The 23946-nt window shown below is 42.2% G+C and overlaps 1 protein-coding gene across 4 annotated transcripts in view; it reads left to right on the forward strand.

Annotated features, from left to right (window-relative positions):
• Positions 1-9517: 9517 nt before the first annotated feature.
• LOC136877476 (calpain-B) overlaps positions 9518-23946 on the forward strand; it is a 653760-nt gene continuing 639331 nt past the window's right edge. For all 4 annotated transcript variants that reach the window (XM_067151546.2, XM_067151550.2, XM_067151547.2 and 1 more), the window contains exon 1: positions 9518-9644. In XM_067151546.2, the coding sequence (XP_067007647.2) occupies positions 9562-9644 (83 nt within the window). In that variant the 5' untranslated portion in view covers positions 9518-9561. The remainder of the gene's footprint in view (positions 9645-23946) is intronic.

The following is a 23946-nucleotide window of genomic DNA, read 5'->3' on the forward strand; positions in this document are numbered from 1 at the left end:
GTTTGTGGGGTTCTACGACGTCTCAAAAGATAAAAGTGCCACTGGACTGTCAGCCGTAATATTGGATGTCTTACGAAACCGGGGTGTAGAAAAGAAGTTAATATGTCAGACTTACGACGGGGCTTCCGTAATGGCGGGTTCTACAGGGGGTGTTCAAACTATCGTAAAGCAAGTTTGCCCACATGCAATGTTTATACATTGCTATGCACATAAGCTTAATTTGGTACTCTTGTATGGGGCAAAATCTATAAAGAAAGTGCGTCTCTTTACTTATGATTTGACTGCCTTCCATACATATTTCAGCAAGTCATCAAAGAGAACTCAAGTCCTAAGAGATAAAGGCTTTAAACTTCCCCCGGCATGTACGACACGTTGGAACTTCCACTCCAGAGCAACACTAACAATAGCATCCCATTTCAAGGACTTGAAAGAAGCTCTTACACACATTGTTGATAAAGATGAAGAATGGGATGGCGAATCTGTTAATGGTGCTATGGGACTGGTTAAGAGATTAGATGACCCTAATTTCCTCTTCCTGTTGTGCGTCTTCAACAAGATATTTTGCTACACGGATCATTTATTCAAGGTGCTGCAAGCAAAATGCACATCTAATGTAAATATCTGCAACCATGAGATAAAGCAAACCATAAATAACTTAAAAAATCTGAGAAATGAAGAAACAGTGAATGAATGCATAGACACCAGCAAAGCTCTCAATACCGCAATGGCAACAGAATCATTTGTAGTGCATTAGCATATAAAATAATTGATACCACCGTGGTACAGATGGAAATACGGTTCTGTGACTTTGAAAACTTCCATTTTGCAGAATTATTGGATGAGAATCAATTTAAGGCTTACAACACAAGTTTTCCCTCAATGAAAATGAAACAACTCCTGAAGATGTACCCTTTTTTCGAAAGTGAACAACTGACAAATGAACTTGTGAATGTGTACTCTGATGAAGTTAAACATCTACCAAATACTGCTAAAATATATGTTGGATAATGGTCTGGACAAGGTTTACGAACAAACAACACGTTTGGTTCGTTTAGTTCTCACATTTCCAGTGACAACATGTTCGAGTGAAAGAAGTATGAGTGCGCTAAAACGCATAAAAACCATCCTGAGGAATTCAATGACAAACAGTAGACTATGTAATTTAAGTACACTTGCGATAGAGAAATCTCTATTCCATGAACTGTCAAATAATCAGAGCTTCAGGGACCGTGTCATTGATGCATTTGCAGAGAGAAAGGAGCGCCGCATACACTTGCTGTATAAAAGAATTTAAGGTAAGCTTGAACAATATTCTTAGACTCCCCAAGTAATATAGCTAGCTTCGCCACTGGTTATACCTATTCCCAAGAAAGCCGGTGCTGACAGGTGTGAAAACTACCGCAAGTATCTCATGCCTGCAAAATTTTAACACGTATTATTTACAGAAGAATGGAAAAACAAGTTGAAGCTGAGTTGGGAGAAGATCAATTTGGCTTCAGAAGAAATGTAGGAACACGTGAAGCAATCCTGACTTTACGTCTGATCTTAGATGATCGAATCAAGAAGGACAAGCCCACGTACATTGCATTCGTAGATCTAGAAAAGGCATTCGATAATGTTGATTGGACCAAGCTATTTATGATTCTGAAGATGATAGGGATCAGATACCGAGAACGAAGAATTATCTACAATCTGTATAAAAATCAGTCTGCAGTGATAAGAATTGAGGGCTTTGAAAAAGAAGCAGCAATCCAGAAAGGAGTGAGGCAAGGCTGCAGTTTTCCCCTCTCCTTTTCAATGTTTACATAGAACAGGCAGTGAAGGAAATCAAAGAGAAATTTGGAAAGGGAATCACAGTCAAAGGAGAAGAAATCAAAACCTTGAGATTTGCCGATGATATTGTTATTTTATCTGAGACTGCAGACGATCTCGAGAAGTTGCTGAATGGTATGGATGAAGTCTTGGGTAAGGAGTACAAGATGAAAATAAATAAGTCCAAAACAAAAGTAATGGAGTGCAGTCGAAAGAAGGCAGGTGATATAGGAAATATTAGATTAGGAAATGAAGTCTTAAAGGTAGTAGATGAATATTGTTACTTGGGTAGTAAAATAACTAACGATGGCAGAAGTAAGGAGGACATAAAATGCAGACTAGCACAAGCAATGAAGAGCTTTCTTAAGAAAAGAAATTTGCTCACTTCAAACATTGATATCGGAATTAGAAAAATGTTTTTGAAGACTTTCGTGTGGAACGTGGCATTGTATGGAAGTGAAACATGGACGATAACTTGCTCAGAAAGAAAGAGAATAGAAGCTTTTGAAATGTGGTGTTACAGAAGAATGCTGAAGGTGAGATGGATAGATCGAATCACGAATGAAGAGATACTGAATCGAATTGGTGAGAGGAGATCAATTTGGCTAAATTTGACGAGAAGAGTTAGAATGATAGGACACATCTTAAGACACCCAGGACTTGTTCAGTTGGTTTTTGAAGGAAGTGTAGGGGGTAAGAACGGTAGGGGTGGACCAAGGTATGAATATGAAAAGCAGATTAGAGCAGATGTAGGATGCAATAGTTACGTAGAAATGAAAAGGTTAGCACAGGGTAGGGTGGCATGGAGAGCTGCATCAAACCAGTCTATGGACTGATGACTTAAACAACATCATCCGATGTGAAATGGGAGAAAACTTCTGTAACCACTTTTTAATTAAAGACGATTAGGAACACTGACATTTTCCGCATGTTTCATAGTGTATAGTGTACTAACTACACTCAGTTTCAAGGTCGTCCCGCTAGGTGCGCTAGCAATCAATGTCTTGCGATATCTCGCAAAGTGACGCAGTGTATTTGCTTAAAGTTATACACGTAACAAAATATTTAAATCTACAAAAAGTTCATAAACTATCAGTCAATGTCTCAATAAGGAAATCTACAAAAATTCACTTCAAACAGGTAATACAAACCCTAAAAGTAAACATTAAAAGAAGTTCCGGAGCAGAGCCGGGCGCTACAGCTAGTCAACATTATAACTTCTAAATAGAGGTTTTGAAGCTGTTAAATGCTTATGGATGGAACCACTCTGGGATTCATGTCGATTTATATCGATAGGCCGCGACCTCGAAACCCCATTGCCAACTTTCTTGTTTATATTCACCATGTGGTTGAGTTACCTCGCCGAGCGAGTGTGACTTGAAACGTGCCTCAGTTTCAGTTTCAGGACGAACCATTACCCTGCAAAAGAGATGGACAGACTACTATCTGGAAGGTACAGTGTCAGTGCCCGTTGGGATAATAATTGTTGTGCTACATGCCGGTACTTCAAATGGATTTCTCATGTAGCGATACTAACCATGAGTAATGTACGAACTGTCTGTAATATGCGTTCAGGTCCGAAAGAATTGAGAATTGCCATTAGAAGGTGAATAGTGTTACATTTGCCTGAGAACTGTGTAATAATAATGACCCCAGCAGTCCCGATTTACGGTAAGGCTCCAACAATAAGTAGCAAAATAATGCTGGTGTTGAGTGCAATACTCCTGAGACGTGAGGAAGAGAAGCGAATGTTCCGTGGAGAACTGCGTGGACAAATTAGTCATCTCATTAGAAGCTGACGTTCGTGACAGTGATATTAGTGGAGTATGGTATGGTATGTTCCTTCTGTAAACTTTAACCTTCGTCAGCCATAGGCGTCATTCTTTTTATTCTTAATAATATCTTCTCCTTTTATGTCATTTGTTGTTAATACACACAATGTTTCAGTTTATGTGTATTTAAATGCAACATGTATTCGCAACTCATTTGTTTTTCCCGATGTTACATGTCATAAGCAATATGTTGCACGAATATATCTTGCATCAGCTGTTAACATAGCGGCAGAGTAGAGGCCACACAGATTGAGTGTTGGTCACCTGGTTTGGGAACTGTCAATTTTGAATCTAAGTCGTTCGAAGCATTACTGACTGACTGTTGTTCCCAACGTGTTGGAAGTAGTCGGGTGGCTGTCGCCTGTTGGTGAACCAACAGGGGTATTGCATTCTTGTTTATTAGAAGTCCTCGAAATGTCCACCGTACGCCAGGATACACTCCTGAACACCCCACAGCATTGATTGTTGGACAATTTGCTTAACACCTTGAGTGCCACGTGAGACCAACGTTGACTCACAGAGATTAATGCCATTCGGGCCGCGTGAGTCCGCTGTGGACTCATGCGCACTCTCAAAGTCTTAGGCCTCGTGGTGCCATACTGTCATCACATTTGACATGGAAACGTATGTTAAATGAAAGTAGGTGGCCGGTACGTCATGAATCTATTCTTGGCCTGTCCATTTGCGAGTCTGATGTGGCACCACGTAGCCTGTACGTCACTGTAATATATCAACCACAATAAATAAATTATGGCATTATTTATTGTTTTCTGATCGTGTCATGTGTACAAATAACAAAATATTGTACGTTATAGTGTACTCATTGTTCATTGTCTCATATCAGGGTATATAGACAAATTGAAAACATAGGACAAAAAAAATTACATGAACTTTCTAGAAAAAATATTTGTAACCTTGTTTCATTCGCAATCACACCACACAATTGGTACACTTTTTGCATATGAATTTAAAGTATAACAAATGAGACTTTCTGAAGAAATATGATTCAAACTGTGTTTTACAATCACAATCACACTATAAATCTGTGCACTTTGAAGAAACAGTCCAAACAGAAGAAATTTTCACAGGCTGGTCATTTGAACTTAGACTGTAAAGTCTTCCTCATGGCATATATCCTTCTTGATTCCTGATGGATCTCTTCATAACAATTACTGCATCTCCATCTTCCCTGCCGGCCTACATCCTCCAGTCGGTGGGGTAATACCTGTTTCTTTGGTACTTGTGAGGGAATGTGAAAATTTTTGATACCGGTACCTGTTAACTGTTCAACAATGTCCTCTTTGAACTGGGTAACAGACATACTCTCATTCCCAAGTTGATTGGAAATATAGATGGCATTTACTATACTTGTGCCGATCAATATCTCTATAGCTATTTTTTGTACCATTTTACTCCGTCTCAGGGAAGTACTCTAGCTCTTCTTATAATCTGATAAATCAATGTACGGTTTGTATTTGTTATACTCTATAACACTCCGTGGTTTTTGCTCTTCACCATCCCTCCTCTGAATAGTGACCATCTCATCAGTGTGTTTAGTTGTCAAAATTAAGACGTCTCTTTCAGCTTGCCATTTCTGAACAACCACATCAGTGTTACTTTCCCGGGCTCTTGTCTTTCCTCTTGCTAACTTCTTTTAGTAACATCGGTTGGATTATACTTCCGATTAGATTTCATTGTTCCAAAGATAGAGTTTTATTCTTTAGTAGTTCATGAGCTAATGAGACAGACGTATACCAGTGTGTCAGGAAGGTGATAACTGTGCTAGGATACATGGTGACACATTGGTCTCACGCGGCCTATACAGCTGGAAGGTAGTGTCAGTGGCCGCGTGAGACCAATGTGTCACCACAATTTCAACACAATGTTATGACTACAATTTTGGCCCAAGGTGACTAAAAAGTACATTTCTGTAATAAGGTGCATCATTTTATACTCTATAGTAAAAAAGAAAGAATGGCCTGGATGGAATTTTTTTTACTGCATACGTGGCACTTAAGGTGTTAAACAATAACAATATTTCTAAATCTACAGGCATTATGTCAACTATGTTCCACGCGCTCGCGAAGTACCTACCGTACTACGATGCCCGTAACAATCCGCTTGACTCTAGACTTACTGGAATCCTGGATACGAACAACCCCCACCCCCACCCTATTATAGGCCCTGGTCATCCGTATGGGCCACCTATCTCCTCGAGATAGGTGGTATGTGAGCTACCGATACCGGTGCGCTTAAGCGCTCCTCTGTCGGTCATTATTTATTACTTGTATGTATGCGGTTTTAAGTAAGTAAGTGTTTAGTTAATTTATGGTCTGAATTGAAAGTTAAGATGGGGGGGAGGGAGAGTAAATTTCGGAATGTTCGTAACAGATTTGTTAAATTTAACCGGGGGCTTGAATGTTTCTTTCATGACGGGACTGACACAGTGGTTTAGTACGGGAATACGTCATATGGCTAGATTCAGCCTTGCCCAGTATTGCTTTTGTGATTACAAAAGGCTATGCCGTATATTTGGCGCTAATTTATCAGTGATAAATTTGATAGCAGGTGTTAGTTTGGTGTATGCAGCATTTATGGTGCTCCCGCCTCGGTTTCCGTTTTCCAGTGCTTTTAGGTTGAGATGTGATAGTTTGAGGCCAAGGTGTTGTGTTAAGGAGCGAGGTGTTAAATTTTAGGAAGTGAGAACTTTTCATGTCTTTTACTGGGCGGGAAGTAGAGATGGGGGAGGGGGGGCGTGGCGGGTCCGGTTAGGGCTTGTTTTAGAACGAAGTGATGGTTGGGGCTTGGTTTTGTCTGTTTTGGTTCGTGAGTAGGTTTAGGAGTAGGAATTGGAGTAGGTTATATGTACTTGGGTTTGTCTGGTATGGAGGGGCTGGAGAGGGTACTGGGTTCGATGGTGGAATGATATTGTGGGTGAGTAGGGATGGGGGTGGGTGTAAGTGTTTTTGAGGTGTCGTTGAAGTCTGTAGTGCTTCTTTACTGCCTATTTAAAATATGGGCAGCCAGGATACGAAGCTGCGTGACTGCCTTCGCAGTTCGCGCACTTCGGTTGGTCCCGTGGTACCGTGCATTCAGAATGATGGTGTGAGCCACCGCATCTGTTACAGCGGGCAGATTCTGTGCAGTTAGCAGCAGAATTATATAACTTCAGGCAGTTGAAGCATTGTGTAACTAGGTTAGGATAAGTAGGTGTGCGGGTTCGAGTTCGTGTGGTAGTATTTTGTGTTGTCGTTAGTGGTCGTTAGAGCTGTCAGCGGAGAGATGGCGTGGAATGACATTAGTAGACGAATAAGTTTGAGTGGCGTTTATAAAAGTAGGAAAGATCACAGTATGAAGATAAAGTTGGAATTCAAGAGGACAAACTGGGGCAAATATTCATTTATAGGAAGGGGAGTTAGGGAATGGAATAACTTACCAAGGGAGATGTTCAATAAATTTCCAATTTCTTTGAAATCATTTAGGAAAAGGCTAGGAAAGGAACAGATAGGGAATCTGCCACCTGGGCGACTGCCCTAAATGCAGATCAGTATTGATTGATTGATTTATTTATTGATTGATTGATTGATTGATTGATTGATTGATTGATTGGTGACCTAGGAAAAGGGTTGGCTCGCCTTTTCCTGGTCTGTGTACCTGAGTTACGTGTGGTCAGATTCTTAGCTGTTTCTGTGGGTAGTTCAGCTGTAATCCGGACTTCTGTTTGCGTTTGTGCTGGGGTTGGGGGTGGGGGGAATGGAGATGATAGTCGGAGTGTTGATGAGTAGGGAAGGGGGGTTGATTTGAGTTTGTGCTGTGATTAGGGGTCGTGCCGGGTTGGGGGGAATGGAGATGGCTGGGTGTGCTGATGAGTAGTGTAGAGGGGCCAGTTTGGTCAGCGGAGTCTGCGGTGGGAGGATGGATAGTGGGGGAATCATGTTGATTAGTTGTGTTTGATACCGGATTGACCAGGATAGGTGTAGGGATATCTATGTGTTGTAGTGAATTTAGAATGATAGGTATGGATTTATTCGGAGAGGAGTTACAATTGGCGGCTGATGATTGGTTGGATGGCTGTAATTACTGCTTGGCGAGTGACAGAGACGGGTTCTGGGTTCGTAAGGGGTACTATAAGGAAATTGCATTTTTGGGCTATTGGGAAAGGTGTGTTTTTCTTGGTGTAGTGGGAGGGATGTTCGTCTTCTTCCGGTTCTTCAGTTTCTCGGTGTAGTTTTCTTCTTCTTCTTCCACTGCTATCGATACTGAAGTTGGTGGGGTGGGTGAGTTGCTGTATTTTATGGCGAATTTTGCTAGCGGTTAGGTATTGAGAGATTGAGTGGGTATCGTCGGGATTGTTAAGGATGATGTGAACATGACTGTTATTTTCTAGGGTGCTATGAATTAAGTCAGTAGCTGGTGAAAGGGCTAGGGTAAGGAATGTTCTGGATTGCAGTAGAGTTTCTGAAGTTGGGTCTTTTATACCAGCAGTGATGTAAACAGAATAATCAGGGGGGAGGGCAGGTTTGGTTGAAGGTGATGTTAAGGGGTAGTGTGAAATCAGAATATGGGCCCCACCTCCTCAATCCACCGGGGGTGTCCATTTCTGGTGGGTGGGTGGGTGGGGGGATTTGGTGTATATGGTAGTTTGAATCTGGGTGGGGTGGGATAAAAAGCCCTGGAAGTGGTCAAACTCTTAGGAGAACCAGGTTCGTTGTTGGCGCTACTTGGTGGGCAATCGTAGTTTACGGATCACGCCGTAACAAGACCCCAGCAAACACTTCACCAAGAGCTTGACAAATTGCTTTCTTCTTTCTGATACGAGCAGCGTAACTGCCTTGATTCTTGGTGGCAGTTGGTAATTGTTGTGTTTGAATAGGCTGTGTTGCAGGTGGCCTATTCCCGGTGAGTAGGACCTCGCTGGTAGCTGGGTTCTGGAGCTTGGCTGGTAGTATTCGACCCAACCGAAGTCTCGCAGATGACGGCAGTGTAGCAGGTCTGCTCGATACGAGCGCTTGGCTGCGAATCATGTTCGGGTTCTGTTGTGTTCCCACCCTATCATAGCTACTAACTAAAACAGACGTAGCTCGTAAACGATCGACCATAGAGTGGTGGTGGTTATTAAGAGAAAGTACAACTATAATGCTCTCAGTCGCTTTTGTGATATAATTCGGGGTGAAAATGTGGAGCCTGGAACAGGTGGAAGCAACGCCAGGACTGAGGTAAAGGGCCCCGTGGTCGCCAACCCATTCTCCCAAGTTAAGAGCTCCTGGGGCCTCTTATAGTCGCCTCTTACGATAAGCAGGGGTTACTATGGGTGTTATTCTACCACTCCCCCCCACAGGGGCAAATCGACCGTAGGGAATATGTTCGTAGGGACCATTTGAAATAATCCACTGCCCGATTATTTCCCACATGTTTGGGAACATCCTGTATTAAACAGTTGAATTTTATGCTCTGTCTCTACTGCCATTCACCTCCGCTAGATGACAGTACTGCTGCCATTGTAGAAACTAACTCGTCGACGACGGGCACAAGCAGCTAATTTACAATATAACAGAAATAAAATCGAGATATTTCTGGGGACGGCGGCGTCTCTCTGTGTCCATCCTCATCTGACTGTTTCTTGAAAGTAGATCTGTTCACATCAAAAGAGAGCTGGATCGTATAGGTTTGCACGTGTAACAATTAGCTATGCTGGATACTGCATAAATCTTTCTTCGACTGTGGTGAAGTCATTATAGTGAACGAATGGGGATTGAGTCAACGTAAACAAAAGTTTGTTCGTTTATTTTGATGGTCGTGGGGCGGCGCCAAAATCCGTTGAGGCAACTTGAAGAGAGTGACCGAAAATATCCTGAGAGCAGTTACGAGGTGTACGTCAGTGTGTGCGTGTGTGATCGTTAGTTTGTGTGATCCTAGCATGCCACGGGACTTATCCTTCTACTTCAATAAGTTCGTGGCGGATCCAGAAGGTTCGATCCGGGACCTGCGACACAAAGCAGAGTGAGTACAGAGACCATGTGAATTAATTCGTTCGTGCCATTCATAGTTCTACTTTTATTCATAAACATACTTCTCTCACGTCGGCTGAAACAGTAAAAGTATATATAGAATTTAATACAATGCTAACACTACTCCTACTCCTAATAATAATAATAATAATAATAATAATAATAATAATAATAATAATAATAGAATGTATTTATTTAGTTATCATCTACAGGATAACCCAATTACAGATGATGCAATAGAAAACTAAATAACTAACTGCAATAAGAGAAAATGTACAGATAAATACAAATTTACGCTTACGTACAAATATATACTTTTACAGATTGTCTACGTACAGTATATAATACATACTACAGACTATTCACATAATAATTCACACATAATTTATACAATTACCATGTTACACCCCTGAGAAGGGCTTTCCGTATTGCAGTGGAGGGTGATGAAAAATGTCGCGTGACCCTTCTAGCTGATTTACGGTCCTAAGGGCTTGCATGAACCAAGATTTTCGTGTGTAACTGTCCTATATTTGAGCAGGCAGAATGTACATCTCTGCCTTATTCACCTGCTTGGAACATGAAGCGGAATCAACACCACTATAGCCGGACAGTCCATTTTACTGTTCAAACATATAGTTTGCTAACATAACGTTTGCACATTTTCGGGCCGATGCCAATGTATTCATTTCAAATAATAATAATAATAATAATAATAATAATAATAATAATAGACTAAATTGATCTCGGTTGGAAAGAAAGTTCAGAAAACTGAATGTCAGGTCGGATATACAAGGCTGGAACAAAGAAGACATTTCAAGCACTGCACCTTGGAACATATATTCTCCCAGAATGGTAGAATGTTTTACCGAGCGAGTTGGACGTGCGGTTAGGGGCGCGCAGCTTTGAGCTTGCATCCGGGAGATGGTGGGTTCGAACCCCACTGTCGGCAGCCCTGAATATGGCCTTCCGTGGTTCCCCATTTTCACACCAGGCAAATGCTGCGGCTACACCTTAAGGCCACGGCCACTTCCTTCCCATTCCTAGCCCTTTCTTATCCCATCGTCGTCATAAGGCATATCTGTGTCGGTGCGACGAAAGCAAATTGAAAAAGAAAGTAGAATTTTGTTATACTTCATCGCCTTTTCCCATTGTATTGAAGTTAGCACTTCTGCAGGTGGATTTGGCCTAGCTATCGGGTCGGAAGGTCTTCCTGACGCCAACCCAGCAATGAGGGATGTATTAACTACTGCATGTTTCTGTGGTGGTTGGTAGTGTGGTGTATTGTATGTAGACGAAGAGATGTGTATAAAATCGAACACTATCACTGAGTCCTCGAGTCAGAGGAATTAACCACACGCAGTTAAGAGCATTGGCCCGACCAGGACTTAAACCCTGGACCTTCAGAACCGTTGACCACCAAGCTGATCATTCAGTCAAGAAGCTGGAAATGGTAATGGTAATATACTAGGTGAAAAGGTGTAACAAAGCTAAGAAAGTGAGCTGGCAGTTGTCATTGGCGGCATTCAGTTAAGAAAGAGGTCAGCTCCCAGACGAAACTATCTATACATCAGACCGACTTTTCTGTACGAGAGCGAATGCAGGGTGGACACAAAAACATTTTTATTATTATCTGATTGCGTCGCACCGACACAGGTCTTATGGCGACGATGGGAGAGGAAAGGGCTAGAAGTGGGAAGGAAGCGACCATGGCTTTAATTAAAGTACAACCCCAGCATTTTCCTGGTGTGAAAATGGGAAATCAACGAAAGCCATTTTCAGGGCTGCTGACAGTGGGGTTTGAACCCACTATCTCCCGAATGCAAGCTGACAGCTACAGGACCTAAACCGCACAGTCACTTGCTCGGTACTCAAGTACGCAAGGTATCTTACTCGTAAATTTGAAGTAACAGGCACTGAAGTAGCGAGAAGAAAATGATCGGTGGTGCAAACAGGTGGGCTCAATACTCGAAATGAGGAGACAAAGTCTAAGTTAGGAATGAATTCGATGGAAGCTATACGTATAAACTGACTTCGGTGATTTGATGTGAGGTAAATGGAGAGGATAAGTTGTCTACGATAATAATAGACTCGGACATGGATGATAAGAGAACTGACGACGATGAATTGAGTCAGTTTTTAATTATGATTAAAACATAATGGCTTCAGTTCAACAATATTTATTCATAGATAGGAAAGGTAACAACTAAACCCCACGAACCTGCTACGCAGGCGTAGCAGGGGGAGAGGTGATACTCCCACGCGGCGCGTCCCAGGTGGCGGATAGGGGGGTCCTAACCGGCTTGCCGGCGGACTTGAGGGAAATAAAATACCTCTCGCGGAACAAACACACTACCCCCTGTGGGTGGGGGAGGCAGACGAATAATACACCCACGGTATCCCCTGCCTGTCGTGAGAGGCGAATAAAAGGGGCGACCAAGGGATGATTATATTAGAACTATGAAACTACTTGTGATCAGTACCACCACGCGGAGAACATCATGGGTCGCTTTTACTTGCGCGTAGTACCACTATATTAGGTACGAAATAGGTTTGCGATTAGTAGCACACAGGAGCACCGTGCGGTCGGCTTTTTCAGTACCTGTGATTAGTACCACCATATGAGCAGGACCATGGGATGATAGCTACCATGGTTCTGCCTTGCCTATGATTAGTACCCACTATATGAGGAACACCACGGGATAGCGGAAGGTCCCTGTGGTTAGTACTCTTATGTGATGAACACCATAGGGTTGCGTTGCCTGAAAATGGCGCCGCAATGTGAGAAAAACCATAGTCTGTATTATATGTCGAATTTCATAACTTGTGAGTAGTACCATAACGTGTGGAATACCGCGAGTCTCTGCTACTTTTGATTAGTACCGCAACATGACAAATACCGTGGTTCTACTTTCCTAGCGATAAGTACCGTTATGAGGGGCCGATAACTTGGATTTTGGACCCCCTTTAGACTGCAAGCATCCTCGATTCAGTATTATGCTCTAGCAGCAGTCCCTTGGTCAGTAATCCTATTGTTTTTCCGTCCGTTTCCATGAATGTAAGGTACTGCGGGTGGCATCCACTGATTGTTTTAAATTCATCTCCATCCATTCATTATTCGTCCTCATGTTTTGAATTCTGGTCAGTGGAGAATTTTGGGCTTTTAATTTGTCATTCCATTTCGTCTCATTTCGTACCATTAGGGGCCGATGCCCTCGATGTTAGGCCCCTTTAAACAACAAGCATCATCATCAACATCAATAACTAAACCATTTTATATTAAGTGTAAGGAACATGAGTAACAGGAATGAATTCGACAATAACGAGCTATTAACACAAGCTCTTCTCGCAGTCAGAATTTGATAGAAATAAACTCAACAGACATCGTTCGAACGCTTTTCGCTAAACACTAATCTGAATGTGTTTGAAGCAGCTTACATGTTCACTGGAATATTTTTTTAGAAGTGTTTTAACGTCGCACAGACTCAATTAGGTATTTCGGCAACGATGGGGTAGGAAAGGGCTAGGACCGAAAAGGAAGTGGCCGTGGCCTTAATTAAGGTACAGTCCCAGGATTTGCTTGGTGATAAAATGGGGAAACCCTGGGAATCCATCTTTAGGACTGCCAACGATGAGCTTCGAACCCACCATCTTCCGAGTGCAAATTCGCAGTTAAGTGACCCAAACCGCGTAGCCAACTCCCTCGGTAACACTGAAATACCGTATCAAATGTTTGACTTTATTAACCTAAGAGAAGAGATGAACCACTAACTATAAGAGTCTGTGCCTAATGATATGCATCAACATTTAATGCCCTGAATAGGAGACTCATTTCGCCAACATTATCCACAATATCTCAATATGTATAGGTACACTCAAACGCGCCAAAATTGGCCGTCGCAAGATGACTTTCTTTCAAAATCCTCCTATTTGAAATAAGATGTACATATTGTGCTGGCGGTAGAATTACGAGTGTCATCTCTTCGGACACGGCCTGTCCACAGTTTACGAGTATCCTCGCATTTCGATAGTGTATAAAATGCAATATTTCTTTACCGGCCAAATTTTGTGTGGTTGACTGAACCTATATGTTTCATATATATGTTAAAAATCATAAATACACTTGCCTTTTAATGAAAATTACTATTTTTGCCCGAGCCTAATTTCTAATCATACTGGGGAAGACTTCCTGGAGGAGGTCAAGTTTTTCAGTACGTAGTATGAGAAAGGCTATTAGACAAGTGGTCGGAGTGTCATTTTCCTATAAGTTACAAGTAGGAAGAGTCGGCTATATTCGCAGTATTAAAACAAAATTGCAAGTATGGCGCATTTGGAGACGATTGTCAAAATTACACTAGAACAACTAGTACCGGTACTTATGTTGTATTTATTTAGTACTTATCATCATAAAAATGAAATCCATTTCGTAACAGTGCTCAAGGTTTGATACAATTTATTGAATTATAATACAGTCTGTATCAGCGCACTTGTAAAATGAATGAATCCAGAACCGGCTTTTGGAACCTCTATTCTATCTTCAGTGGACCTATTACAATTTAAATGTTTAAAAATATACTAAAATTCACATAAGTGTCGTCATGATTTTTTCGTGTAACTGCTAATGCAGCATATTCGGTCATTCCTGTCACAAGTACAACTGTACTCAACACTTTAAAACACACGTATTATTATTATTATTATTATTATTAGAAAAAGAAAGGAAGATTATACATAAGTGAATAAAAGGGCACAAGATGAGAGATATGGAGGTCAAAGCCATGATTGGACCTGCCGGATGGCAGAACAACGTATTATTATTATTATTATTATTATTATTATTATTATTATTATTATTATTATTATTATTTACAGCGTTATGCCCATCTGTGGAGCGCGATAGAACTTATTTCACTTTCCTCCGTTCTTCAGTCCGTGATTTATTGGTCCTGGTATTCATTTTCTCAGCAAAATGATGGTTGTTGACTGCTTTTTTGAACTGGAGTCGATCTTGAACAATTTCCTGTGGGATGCCAGTTTCCTGAAGGTCTTTTTCTATTTCACTAAGCCAGTTGTTCTTGACTTTCATTGAAAAAGCTAGGTTGAGGATCCTTTTGGTGAGCCTGTCATTGTTCATTCTGAGAATGTGACCATAGAACTTTAATCACCTTTTCCGGATAGTGTTGGTGATCTTTTCAGAATGCTGATAAAGCTCCCAAGACTTTCGTTTCATCCAGATTCCCTTTGAGTAGAGTGGACCAAAGATTCTCCTCAATATTTTCCTCTTCTGTTTCTCTATGTCTTTAATAAGTGATCTGCCTCTAACGGTCAAGGTTTCCGAGGCGTATAGTGCTTCAGGTTTGATAACTGAGTTGTAATGTCGTAATTTTGCGTTCCTGGATATTGATTTTTGTTATAAGTGTTCCAGGTGAGTTAAATAGGCCTTCTGTAATTTTGAAATCCTCTCCTTATTTGCTTCACGATTCAAGCCTGATGGCTGAATTAATTTGATTAATTTTTTCGAAATTAGTCTTTAGAGGTTTCCCATCTACATAACGAGCGGACACCGAGCTCGATAGCTGCAGTCGCTTAAGTGCGGCCAGTATTCAGTATCCGGAAGATAGTGGGTTCGAACCCCACTGTCGGCAGCCCTGAAGATGGTTTTCCGTGGTGTCCCATTTTCACACCAGGCAAATGCTTGGACTGTACCTTAATTAAAGCCACGGCCGCTCCTTTCCCACTCCTAGCCCTTTCCTGCCCCATCGTCGCCATAAGACCTATCTGTGTCGGTGCGACGTAAAGCAACGTTTAAATAAATAAAAACATAATGAGCGGATCCTTCCATGTACTGAGTTTATTTTTCATGCGATATTTGGAATCCAGTCTTGGCTGCAATTTCATGAAGTTTTACAAAGACCTCAACTGCTTCTTGTCTGTTGCTAGAGATAATAGCTAGAGCATGTGCGAAGGCCAAAGACTGCAAATGCATTTTATTTTTGAGTAGTCGACCAATAGTGTCATTATCCCATGTCCTGATAACTTTTACAAGAACAAATTGAACAATAACGGGAATAAGCCATCTCCTTGTCGAAGTACTGTGGTATTATCAAAAGGGTGTCCGACTCGTTGGCTGAACGGTCAGCGTACTGGCCTTCGGTTCAGAGGGTCCCGGGTTCGATTCCCGGCTGGGTCGGGGATTTTAACCTTAATTGGTAAATTCCTACGGCACGGGGGCTGGGTGTACGTGTTGTCATCATCATTTCATCCTCATAACGACGCGCAGGTCGCCTACGGGGGTCAAATAGAAAGACCTGCACCTGGCGAGCCGAACACGTCCTGGGATATCCCGGCACTAAAAGCCATACGACATTTCATTTTTTCATCAAAAGGGTCAGAAAGTTATTATTATTATTTTGCTATTTGTTTTACTTCGCACCGACACAGATAGGTCTTATGGCGACGATGGGATAGGAAAGGCCTAGGAATGGGAAGGAAGCGGCCGTGGCCTTAATTAAGGTGTGAAAATAGGGAACCACGAAAAACCACCTTTAGGGCTGCCGACAGTGGGGTTCGAATCCACTATCTCCCGCATGGAAGCTCACAGCTGCGCGCCCATAACCGCACGGCCAACTCGCCCAGTATATTATTATTGTTGTTTTCACCACCAGCCAAACTGTCACCGGCCTACACTGGGCATAGCCACAGTACAGTTACATTTCAGTACTGCGGATTTAGCCGAGCTTCCTCTGTGCTGTACATCGAAGCTAACGGTTTCGTGCTGTAATAAAACAGCTCACTTCTCTGCTCCCAAGTCTGTCAGAGTATTCCGAGTGTTAAGGATAATTGAGGAGAAAAAAGGAAAAGAGGTGGGGGAGAAGGTTGGGGTGATTCTTCTTCTTCTTCTTCTTCCGGTGCCTTCGCCTCACAGAAGGTTGGCGGCCATCATACAGCAATAATGCCTATGTTTTGTTTCACATGTTCGTACTGCTTTAGTAATAATAGTATTTGCTTTACGTCCCACTAAATACTTTTACGATTTTCGGAGACGTCGAGGTGCCAGAATGTTGTCCCGCAGGAGTTCTTTTACGTGCCAGTAAATCTACCGACACAAGGCTGACGTATTTGAGCACCTTCAAATACCACCGGACTGAGCCAGGATCGAACCTACCAAGTTGGGATCAGAAGGCCAGCACCTCAACCGTCTGAGCCACTCAGCCCGGTAACCTGCATTATTGTGGATGTCGAACTAATGTCGAAGGTTCTGCGCCCAGGATAATCATCTGTATCCGTATCAACGTTCCCCTTCGATCTGGCCTTCCATGTTCAGATGTACAAAGGGCACTAGGAAAGTTTTGCAATACACAGAAACGGTTGGCTGGACACCCCTGTTATGGTGAGGGATGAAAAGAGGGGTGAAAACCGGTCTAGAAGACAGCAAGGCGCGACCTTTACACCAGTTGTTACCAAGCAGTGGGATTGAAAGCAAGTTGTCAGTGTGGTCTAAAGGTGAATATCGTGCAATTATCCGCTACAATTTTGCTCGTGGATTAACTGTTGACCAGTGCCTGGAGGAATGACTCCTGTGCTGGGGAAAGACTGTTCACATCGGACAACAATTTTCCCCTGGTACAAAGAGTTCCAGAGGAGAAATTTTGGGGTTGAAGACGATCCTCGTTCTGGGCGTCCGTCTGAATCAGTGACTGAGGAAAACATTGAAGCTCTGAGAAAAATGTTGCAGCAAGAGAGGCGGTTGACATATCGGCAGGTAGAAGAGACCCTCCACAACCTTGCACCAGCTATCCATTCAATTCTACACGACCATCTCCATGTTTGAAAGGTTTGTTCCCTTTGGGTGCTCCATTCACTTTCAGAGGAACAAAGGGCACATCGAGTGAAATGGTGCCGAAAAATGGTAATAAAACAGTTTGAAGATGGGACTTCGCGTAACGTCAATAGCATCGTTACAGGTGACGAAACTTGGCTTTATTATTACGATGTCCCAACAAAATCCCAAAACATGGTGTGGCTGTTTGAAGATGAGAGTACTCCTGTGACTGTGCGAAAGTCAAGGTCAGTGAAGAAAAGGATGATTGCAGTATTCTTCACTAAACAGGGCATCCTGACTCACGTTGTGCTAGAAACACAAAGGACAGTTCCTGCGAAGTGGTACAGTGAGACTTGTCTGCCTCAGGTCATCCAGACTCTCAAGCAGCTCCGTCCAAGGTCGCTTGGCTTTTGCATCACGACAATGCTCCAGCACATCGTGCTAATGTAACAATGGATGTTCTTGCCAGATCAGGGTTGACTGTGCTTGATCACCCTCCATACAGTCCTGATCTTGGTCCTTGTGAAATGGCACTCTTCCCAGAAGTGAAGATGAAGCTGAAAGGGCGGCGTTTTGCATCCGACGAGGAGCTTCTGGCATCATGGGATCAAGAGTGTGAAAATGTAACCGAAGAAAAGTGGCAGAGTTGGTTCAGTGACTGGTTTCGACGTATGGAGAAGTGTATTTAGTGTGGTGGAAATTATTTTGAAAAAGTCTAAAGCGTTCACTCACATTGCAAAACTTTCCTAGTGCCCTTTGTATCAGGTTGTATCTGTCATTTCAGAAGGTGTGACCGAAATAGGCTGTTCTGCGTATTGCGAGGGTTACAACTTCATTTCATTACATTTCAAAAGCCTTCAGTCGGTTCATTGACGAAGCCTCTAGTGCCCAGCCTTCGAGCAGCACCAATATCACGTAACACTTCACAACACGCCAGCGAGATACCAGTGCCTAAAATACATGGAAAGTCCATCAATTTATGTGCAAAAATCAATTATAGTTGTGAAACGCAACAGAATGTTACGGGAGATCAATCTGTTTGTATTGGTGTTAAAATAATAACTGTTATCAGTATGTCTGTATGTCTCCATAGCTCCATAGCTCTGAACACGATCAGAGTGACGCATCATAGACTATTCGGAACAGTACGGACCGTTCTGAGTGTGTGGTCTTAATGTGAAAGTGTTCGTCGTGCGTTCCACTATTCTGAATCGAAGATCCATTTCAATGATATAATGCGACTTGAGGCTGGCCAAAGTATCATTATTATTATTATTATTATTATTATTATTATTATTATTATTATTATTATTATTATTATTATTATTGTTATTATTCGTTGGGGCCATATAGAACCACCTTAAGTCTTGTTATGTTTGGCAGTTTGGCTTCGCTTTCTTTTGAGCCCAGAATTCCCTCATTCTCTGTGAATGGGCCAGTTTGCGTTCCTCTGTTCAGGGGGTACCTTCTCTTCTTTTCGGTTGCTTGTCTCGGTTTAGCCTATTCGTCAGTATGTTTTTGCGGAAGATATCTCTATTGAAGGAGTCTTCGGAAATTTATATGCAGCATTTGGAGGCCTTATTTGGTGTTCATAAACCAGGGCATTGTGGTTTTGGATTTGGAGTCAAAATTATTATTATTATTATTATTATTATTATTATTATTATTATTATTATTATTATTATTATTATTATTATTTTACAGTTTGCTTTTTGTCGCACCGACACAGATAGGTCTTATGGAGACGATGGGGTAGGAAAGGGTTCGGCGTGGGAAAGAAGAGGCCATGGCCTTAATTAAGACACAGTCAGCTTTTTCCTGGCGTGAAAATGGGAAACCACGAAAAACCATCTTCAGGGCTGTCAACGGTGGTGTTCGAACCCACTATCTCCCGAATGTAAGCTTGTATCATTTCCAGGATCTCGCAGAAAATCTTAATAAGAGAACTTGCCATCGTGTTCCCACCGATTCGATTTTCAATATACGCGCAGGTCATGGCGAGATTTTTGCCGGTTCAAATAGTAAGGTACAATTCGCAACCAATTCCGAGAAAATGGAATTTAAATTTTTCAAAAGTGCTTCACAAGATCAACATACTACACAATCCTGTAACGCTATAACGAACGCGTACCACAACGAACAAGCGTTCCTCTTTACAAACTCGTGATACACGGTTCGAAATTTCACCACCATAGTGTTTTTATTTGTTGCGATGAAAGGATTAAAAGCTACTTGTGGATGTGGAGACGTGCCCTTTGTTCGGTGTGCCATATGAATGACCATTTATATTGTTTTAATGACCAGTGCCATCCTGATTCATTTAGCAACCTGTAATCGCAATAAAGCTTTTACAACGGCCCATACCCTATTATAAATGGGCAATAACTCTATCGACGACGTGTTAAAAAGATTTTGGCGGCCAGTATCCAGTATTCTGGAGATAGTAGGTTCGAACCCCACTATCGGCAGCCCTGAAGATGGTTTTCCGTGGTTCCCATTTTCACACCAGGCAAATGCTGGGGCTGTACCTTAATTAAGGCCACGGCCACTTCCTTCCCACTCCTAGCCCTTTCCTGTCCCATCGTCGCCATAAGACATATCTGTGTCGGTGCGACGTAAAGCAAGTAGCAAAAAAAAAAAAAAAATTGTAAATGCATTGGTCATAATCCCTCACCCAAACATAAAACCAAAACGACTCACATGCTGGATATTCCATTGTGATATTAAACTCGGATTTCTTGAAACAATGGTTTCAGTATAAGGTACTCGTAATTTAAATGCATAACATCCAATTTCCCAGAGACAATCAAAAGATAATACGAAAATTAGTCGACCAAGATTGACAAATACGGTGCATATTATTTAATGTGCATGTAAGGTAAATAGCATTGCAAGTTATAAATTTCATTTCTTGTACGTATTGAAGATCTACTTATGATACAAAATTATTATCATTTTATTATAGACCACCTATTCATTACATAATAAGCTAATGTGGAATTACATTCTTAATAGATTGTTAACATGGTACATGTTTCGCTCCTTTTAGGGAGCATCATCAGCCAGTTAACATTTACTCAAGATTTAATAAGATCACGAACATATTCTGTTGAGTTAAAATACGCTTCACAAGCATGAGTGACAATTTCAAAAGTAAATAACGTACAAACCGAACGTTAAAACAAATCCACGAAAATACAACGGAGGCGAGATTCGACTCATGAATAACAAGCTCTTGAAGCTGAGTGAGAGCTTGCTTGTTGCGCAGCGTATTCATTTTGGAAATATGTCCCGTACATGTTTTGTGAAGCACTCTCGAAATATTCAAGTTTCATTTTCTCGGAACTGGGTGGGAGTTGCGGCTTGCAATTTGAACCAGTGAAAGTTCTTGCCTTGGTCTCAATGTATGCAGAAAATAGGTCAAATTGATGGAAACACGTTGGTTAAATCTCCTTGTGGGAAAAATGCCAGACGATCCTTCAACAGTGCACATCGAAGAACCAAAAACGGCAAGAGTTGGCTCTGTCAGACGACGCAGTCGGAGGACAGTAGATTACCTTGATGGAGACCCCAGAAAGCCATATATTTGATATTTCGGAGATGCTGAGATACTGGAATTTTGTCCTGCACGAGTTTTTTATGTTGCTTGGAATAAGTCACAAAAGTCACCGCGGTGCCAGTCTAACCAATTAAACTTAATTCTCTGGTCCTCTCGTAATCCGTCCCTTAGATGTGTGATTCTCGCGGTGGCGGGGGAGGGAAAGGGAGAGGTCTGAATAACTCAGTGGCTTAGCTCCTGCCCTTCCACCCGGAAGTCTGAGCTTCGGATCCCTGTCGATCCTCGGTTGATATTTTCATGTCAAAAGTCGCGTGGCATCAGGAAGGGCATCAGACCTTAAAACCCCCAGCCAAAACCAAAATGATCCCAGCGACCCCTGAAATACGTGGGATAAACTGAATTTTTTTTTGCTAGGGGCTTTACGTCGCACCGACACAGATAGGTCTTATGGCGACGATGGGATAGGAAAGGCCTAGGAGTTTTGAAGGAAGCGGCCGTGGCCTTAATTAAGGTACAGCCCCAGCATTTGCCTGGTGTGAAAATGGGAAACCACGGAAAACCATCTTCAGGGCTGCCGATAGTGGGATTCGAACCTACTATCTCCCGGATGCAAGCTCACAGCCGCGCGCCTCTACGCGCACGGCCAACTCGCCCGGTAAGAAAGTTTTTAGCATGTATGGTTCTAAAGTCAGACATCTCCACATATCAGTTCACTGAAGCAATTTCCAGTTTTACCATAAGACTGTGCCAAGTACGATTGGATGGCCAAAAACCTAGCTGCAAGCTTGCAGGTTTTTGTAACTGTTCATATCGTGATCGTAGCCAAGGAAGCTCCATTTATTTATTTATTTATTTATTTATTTATTTATTTATTTATTTATTTATTTATTTATTTACCTTTTTGCAGAATACGGACCACAGTTCGTTTTTAAAATCCTACATGCATTCATTGGGAGTCGAACAACGGCCATCGAATTCCATTTTGTTCTCCAAGTTGTTTTCAAAGAGTCCCTCGCCTGTCAAATTGTAATCGGACTCCTCTGTTTCCATAGGTCCGAGGCTTGCTTCAAATATTCTGAGCTTGGTAAGATCTGTAAGGGAGGATGCTAGCCTACTTACACATTGTCCCAGTGAGACTCTCTCCTCTAACGGCTTTGGAACCACTGGTGGATTGTAGTCCTAGCCACCTGAACACAAGTAGGGCCATGACTCAGAATATGTCCGGGATGCATTTTTCTATTGTATAGCAACTGGTATCCCGACTCTCACGACCATTTACTAGGCTACTCAGCCGTTGCTCATGCTTTACGAACTAGGACGTGACTACACCACGAGCCATCTATTCCCTCAAACAGTTTTTATTCTGTCATATTATTATCAGTTATAACTACGACAGTTAATAAGCAAAGCAATCTCCGACCAGATCATGAAAGCCCCTGAAGTAGTGGAAGACAAAGGCTTCTACTTGCCTTAACTTCGGCACTAACAAAGGAAAGGCGCGTACCGGGGAATCGCCGATCTTACGTAAATTTTGCACACACGTTAAATGAGCCAAGAATAACACAATTGCTAAAATCTTTTTTCGGAAAATTAATTCGTGCGACCTTCAGAAAGCGTTAAAATTCGTATGTTTGAATTGGCTCGCTCTGGCTACGCAGTACTGCATCGCGTGCTGGGTTCACTGGTCGACAGGCCACTACTTCATACCCTACCCGCGACTCGCACTGTCCAACAGCTGATTTGAGGCCACGCTGACATAGGCTTAAAAAGGAAGGCTGTTCAATATTGGAGAAGAGGTAAGCGGAACAAAATTCCATCGTGTCAAAGAAAATATATATATATTTGTGCGAAAAGCAAGTAAAGAACAGCGCTGCGACAAACTGAGGGAAATAGCCCGTACTGTCAGATATAAATCGATTTTGCCCATCGAAATAATGAAATAATTCATGATTTGATCATCCAGCAGTGGGCTAGATGAAGAACAATGCACGGGGTTTAAAGCATGTTACACGTGGGTAGGTAAGTTCAAGAAAAAGCAGACCAACAAAGAAGTAGAAAACTTGGCAGCAACAGAAATATTCCTATAAGTTGAACGTGTGAACCAGTGATCACAGTTGGTTCAGCCTAGAGATGTGTACGGGAAGGATATTGACTTTAAAAGGGGGAAAAATCAATTACCGCCGCAGTTCAATCTCTGGTGTCACCACCCACAGTTATACCATAACGCCAAGAGTTACCGCAAGTGGTGAACTCATAGGGTCTTTTTGCATCACTTTAAGAGTCAAAAGGTCTGTTTCGTAAGACGGTGAAAAAGAACATGTTTTCGCAGGAAAATATTCATGTCGGTTGCACTGAATCCGCAAAAATGTGATTTATACAAGTGAACGGAATGGTTTAATGACATATTCAAGCAAAATATACCGTCCGGTAAAGTTGCGCACATTCTGGATTCCTTTTCTGGACATAGGTAAGGTAAGGGGTTGTTCTGCCCGAAGGCAGGTCCGAACCTCCGCAGAGGTATTCCTGAGCCGGAGTTTACTTGCGGTAGGTTGGCCAGTTCCTTTCCGCTCCTCCATTCCCTTACCCCCCCCCCCCCCCACACACACACACACCAACAGCGCGTGGCAACCCATCCAACTCCTGACAACGCCCAATGTTGCTTAACTTCGGAGATCTCACGGGATCCGGTGTTTCAACACGGCTACGGCCGTTGGCTTTTCTGGACATAAATCTACACAAAATGAAGATACCGTACAGTTGATGACGATCCCTCCTGGTGCCACAGCCTACTGTCAACCACTAGATGTATTAGATTATCTGACACTGTTCGATTATTTAATTTGGATGTAGATTAGTTGACACTGTTCGATTATTTAATTTGGATATTGTTTTGGCGCAGAGGAACACCATCTTAAC

This window comes from Anabrus simplex, chromosome 7 (assembly GCF_040414725.1).
Source record: "Anabrus simplex isolate iqAnaSimp1 chromosome 7, ASM4041472v1, whole genome shotgun sequence".
NCBI classification, from domain to species: domain Eukaryota; kingdom Metazoa; phylum Arthropoda; class Insecta; order Orthoptera; family Tettigoniidae; genus Anabrus; species Anabrus simplex.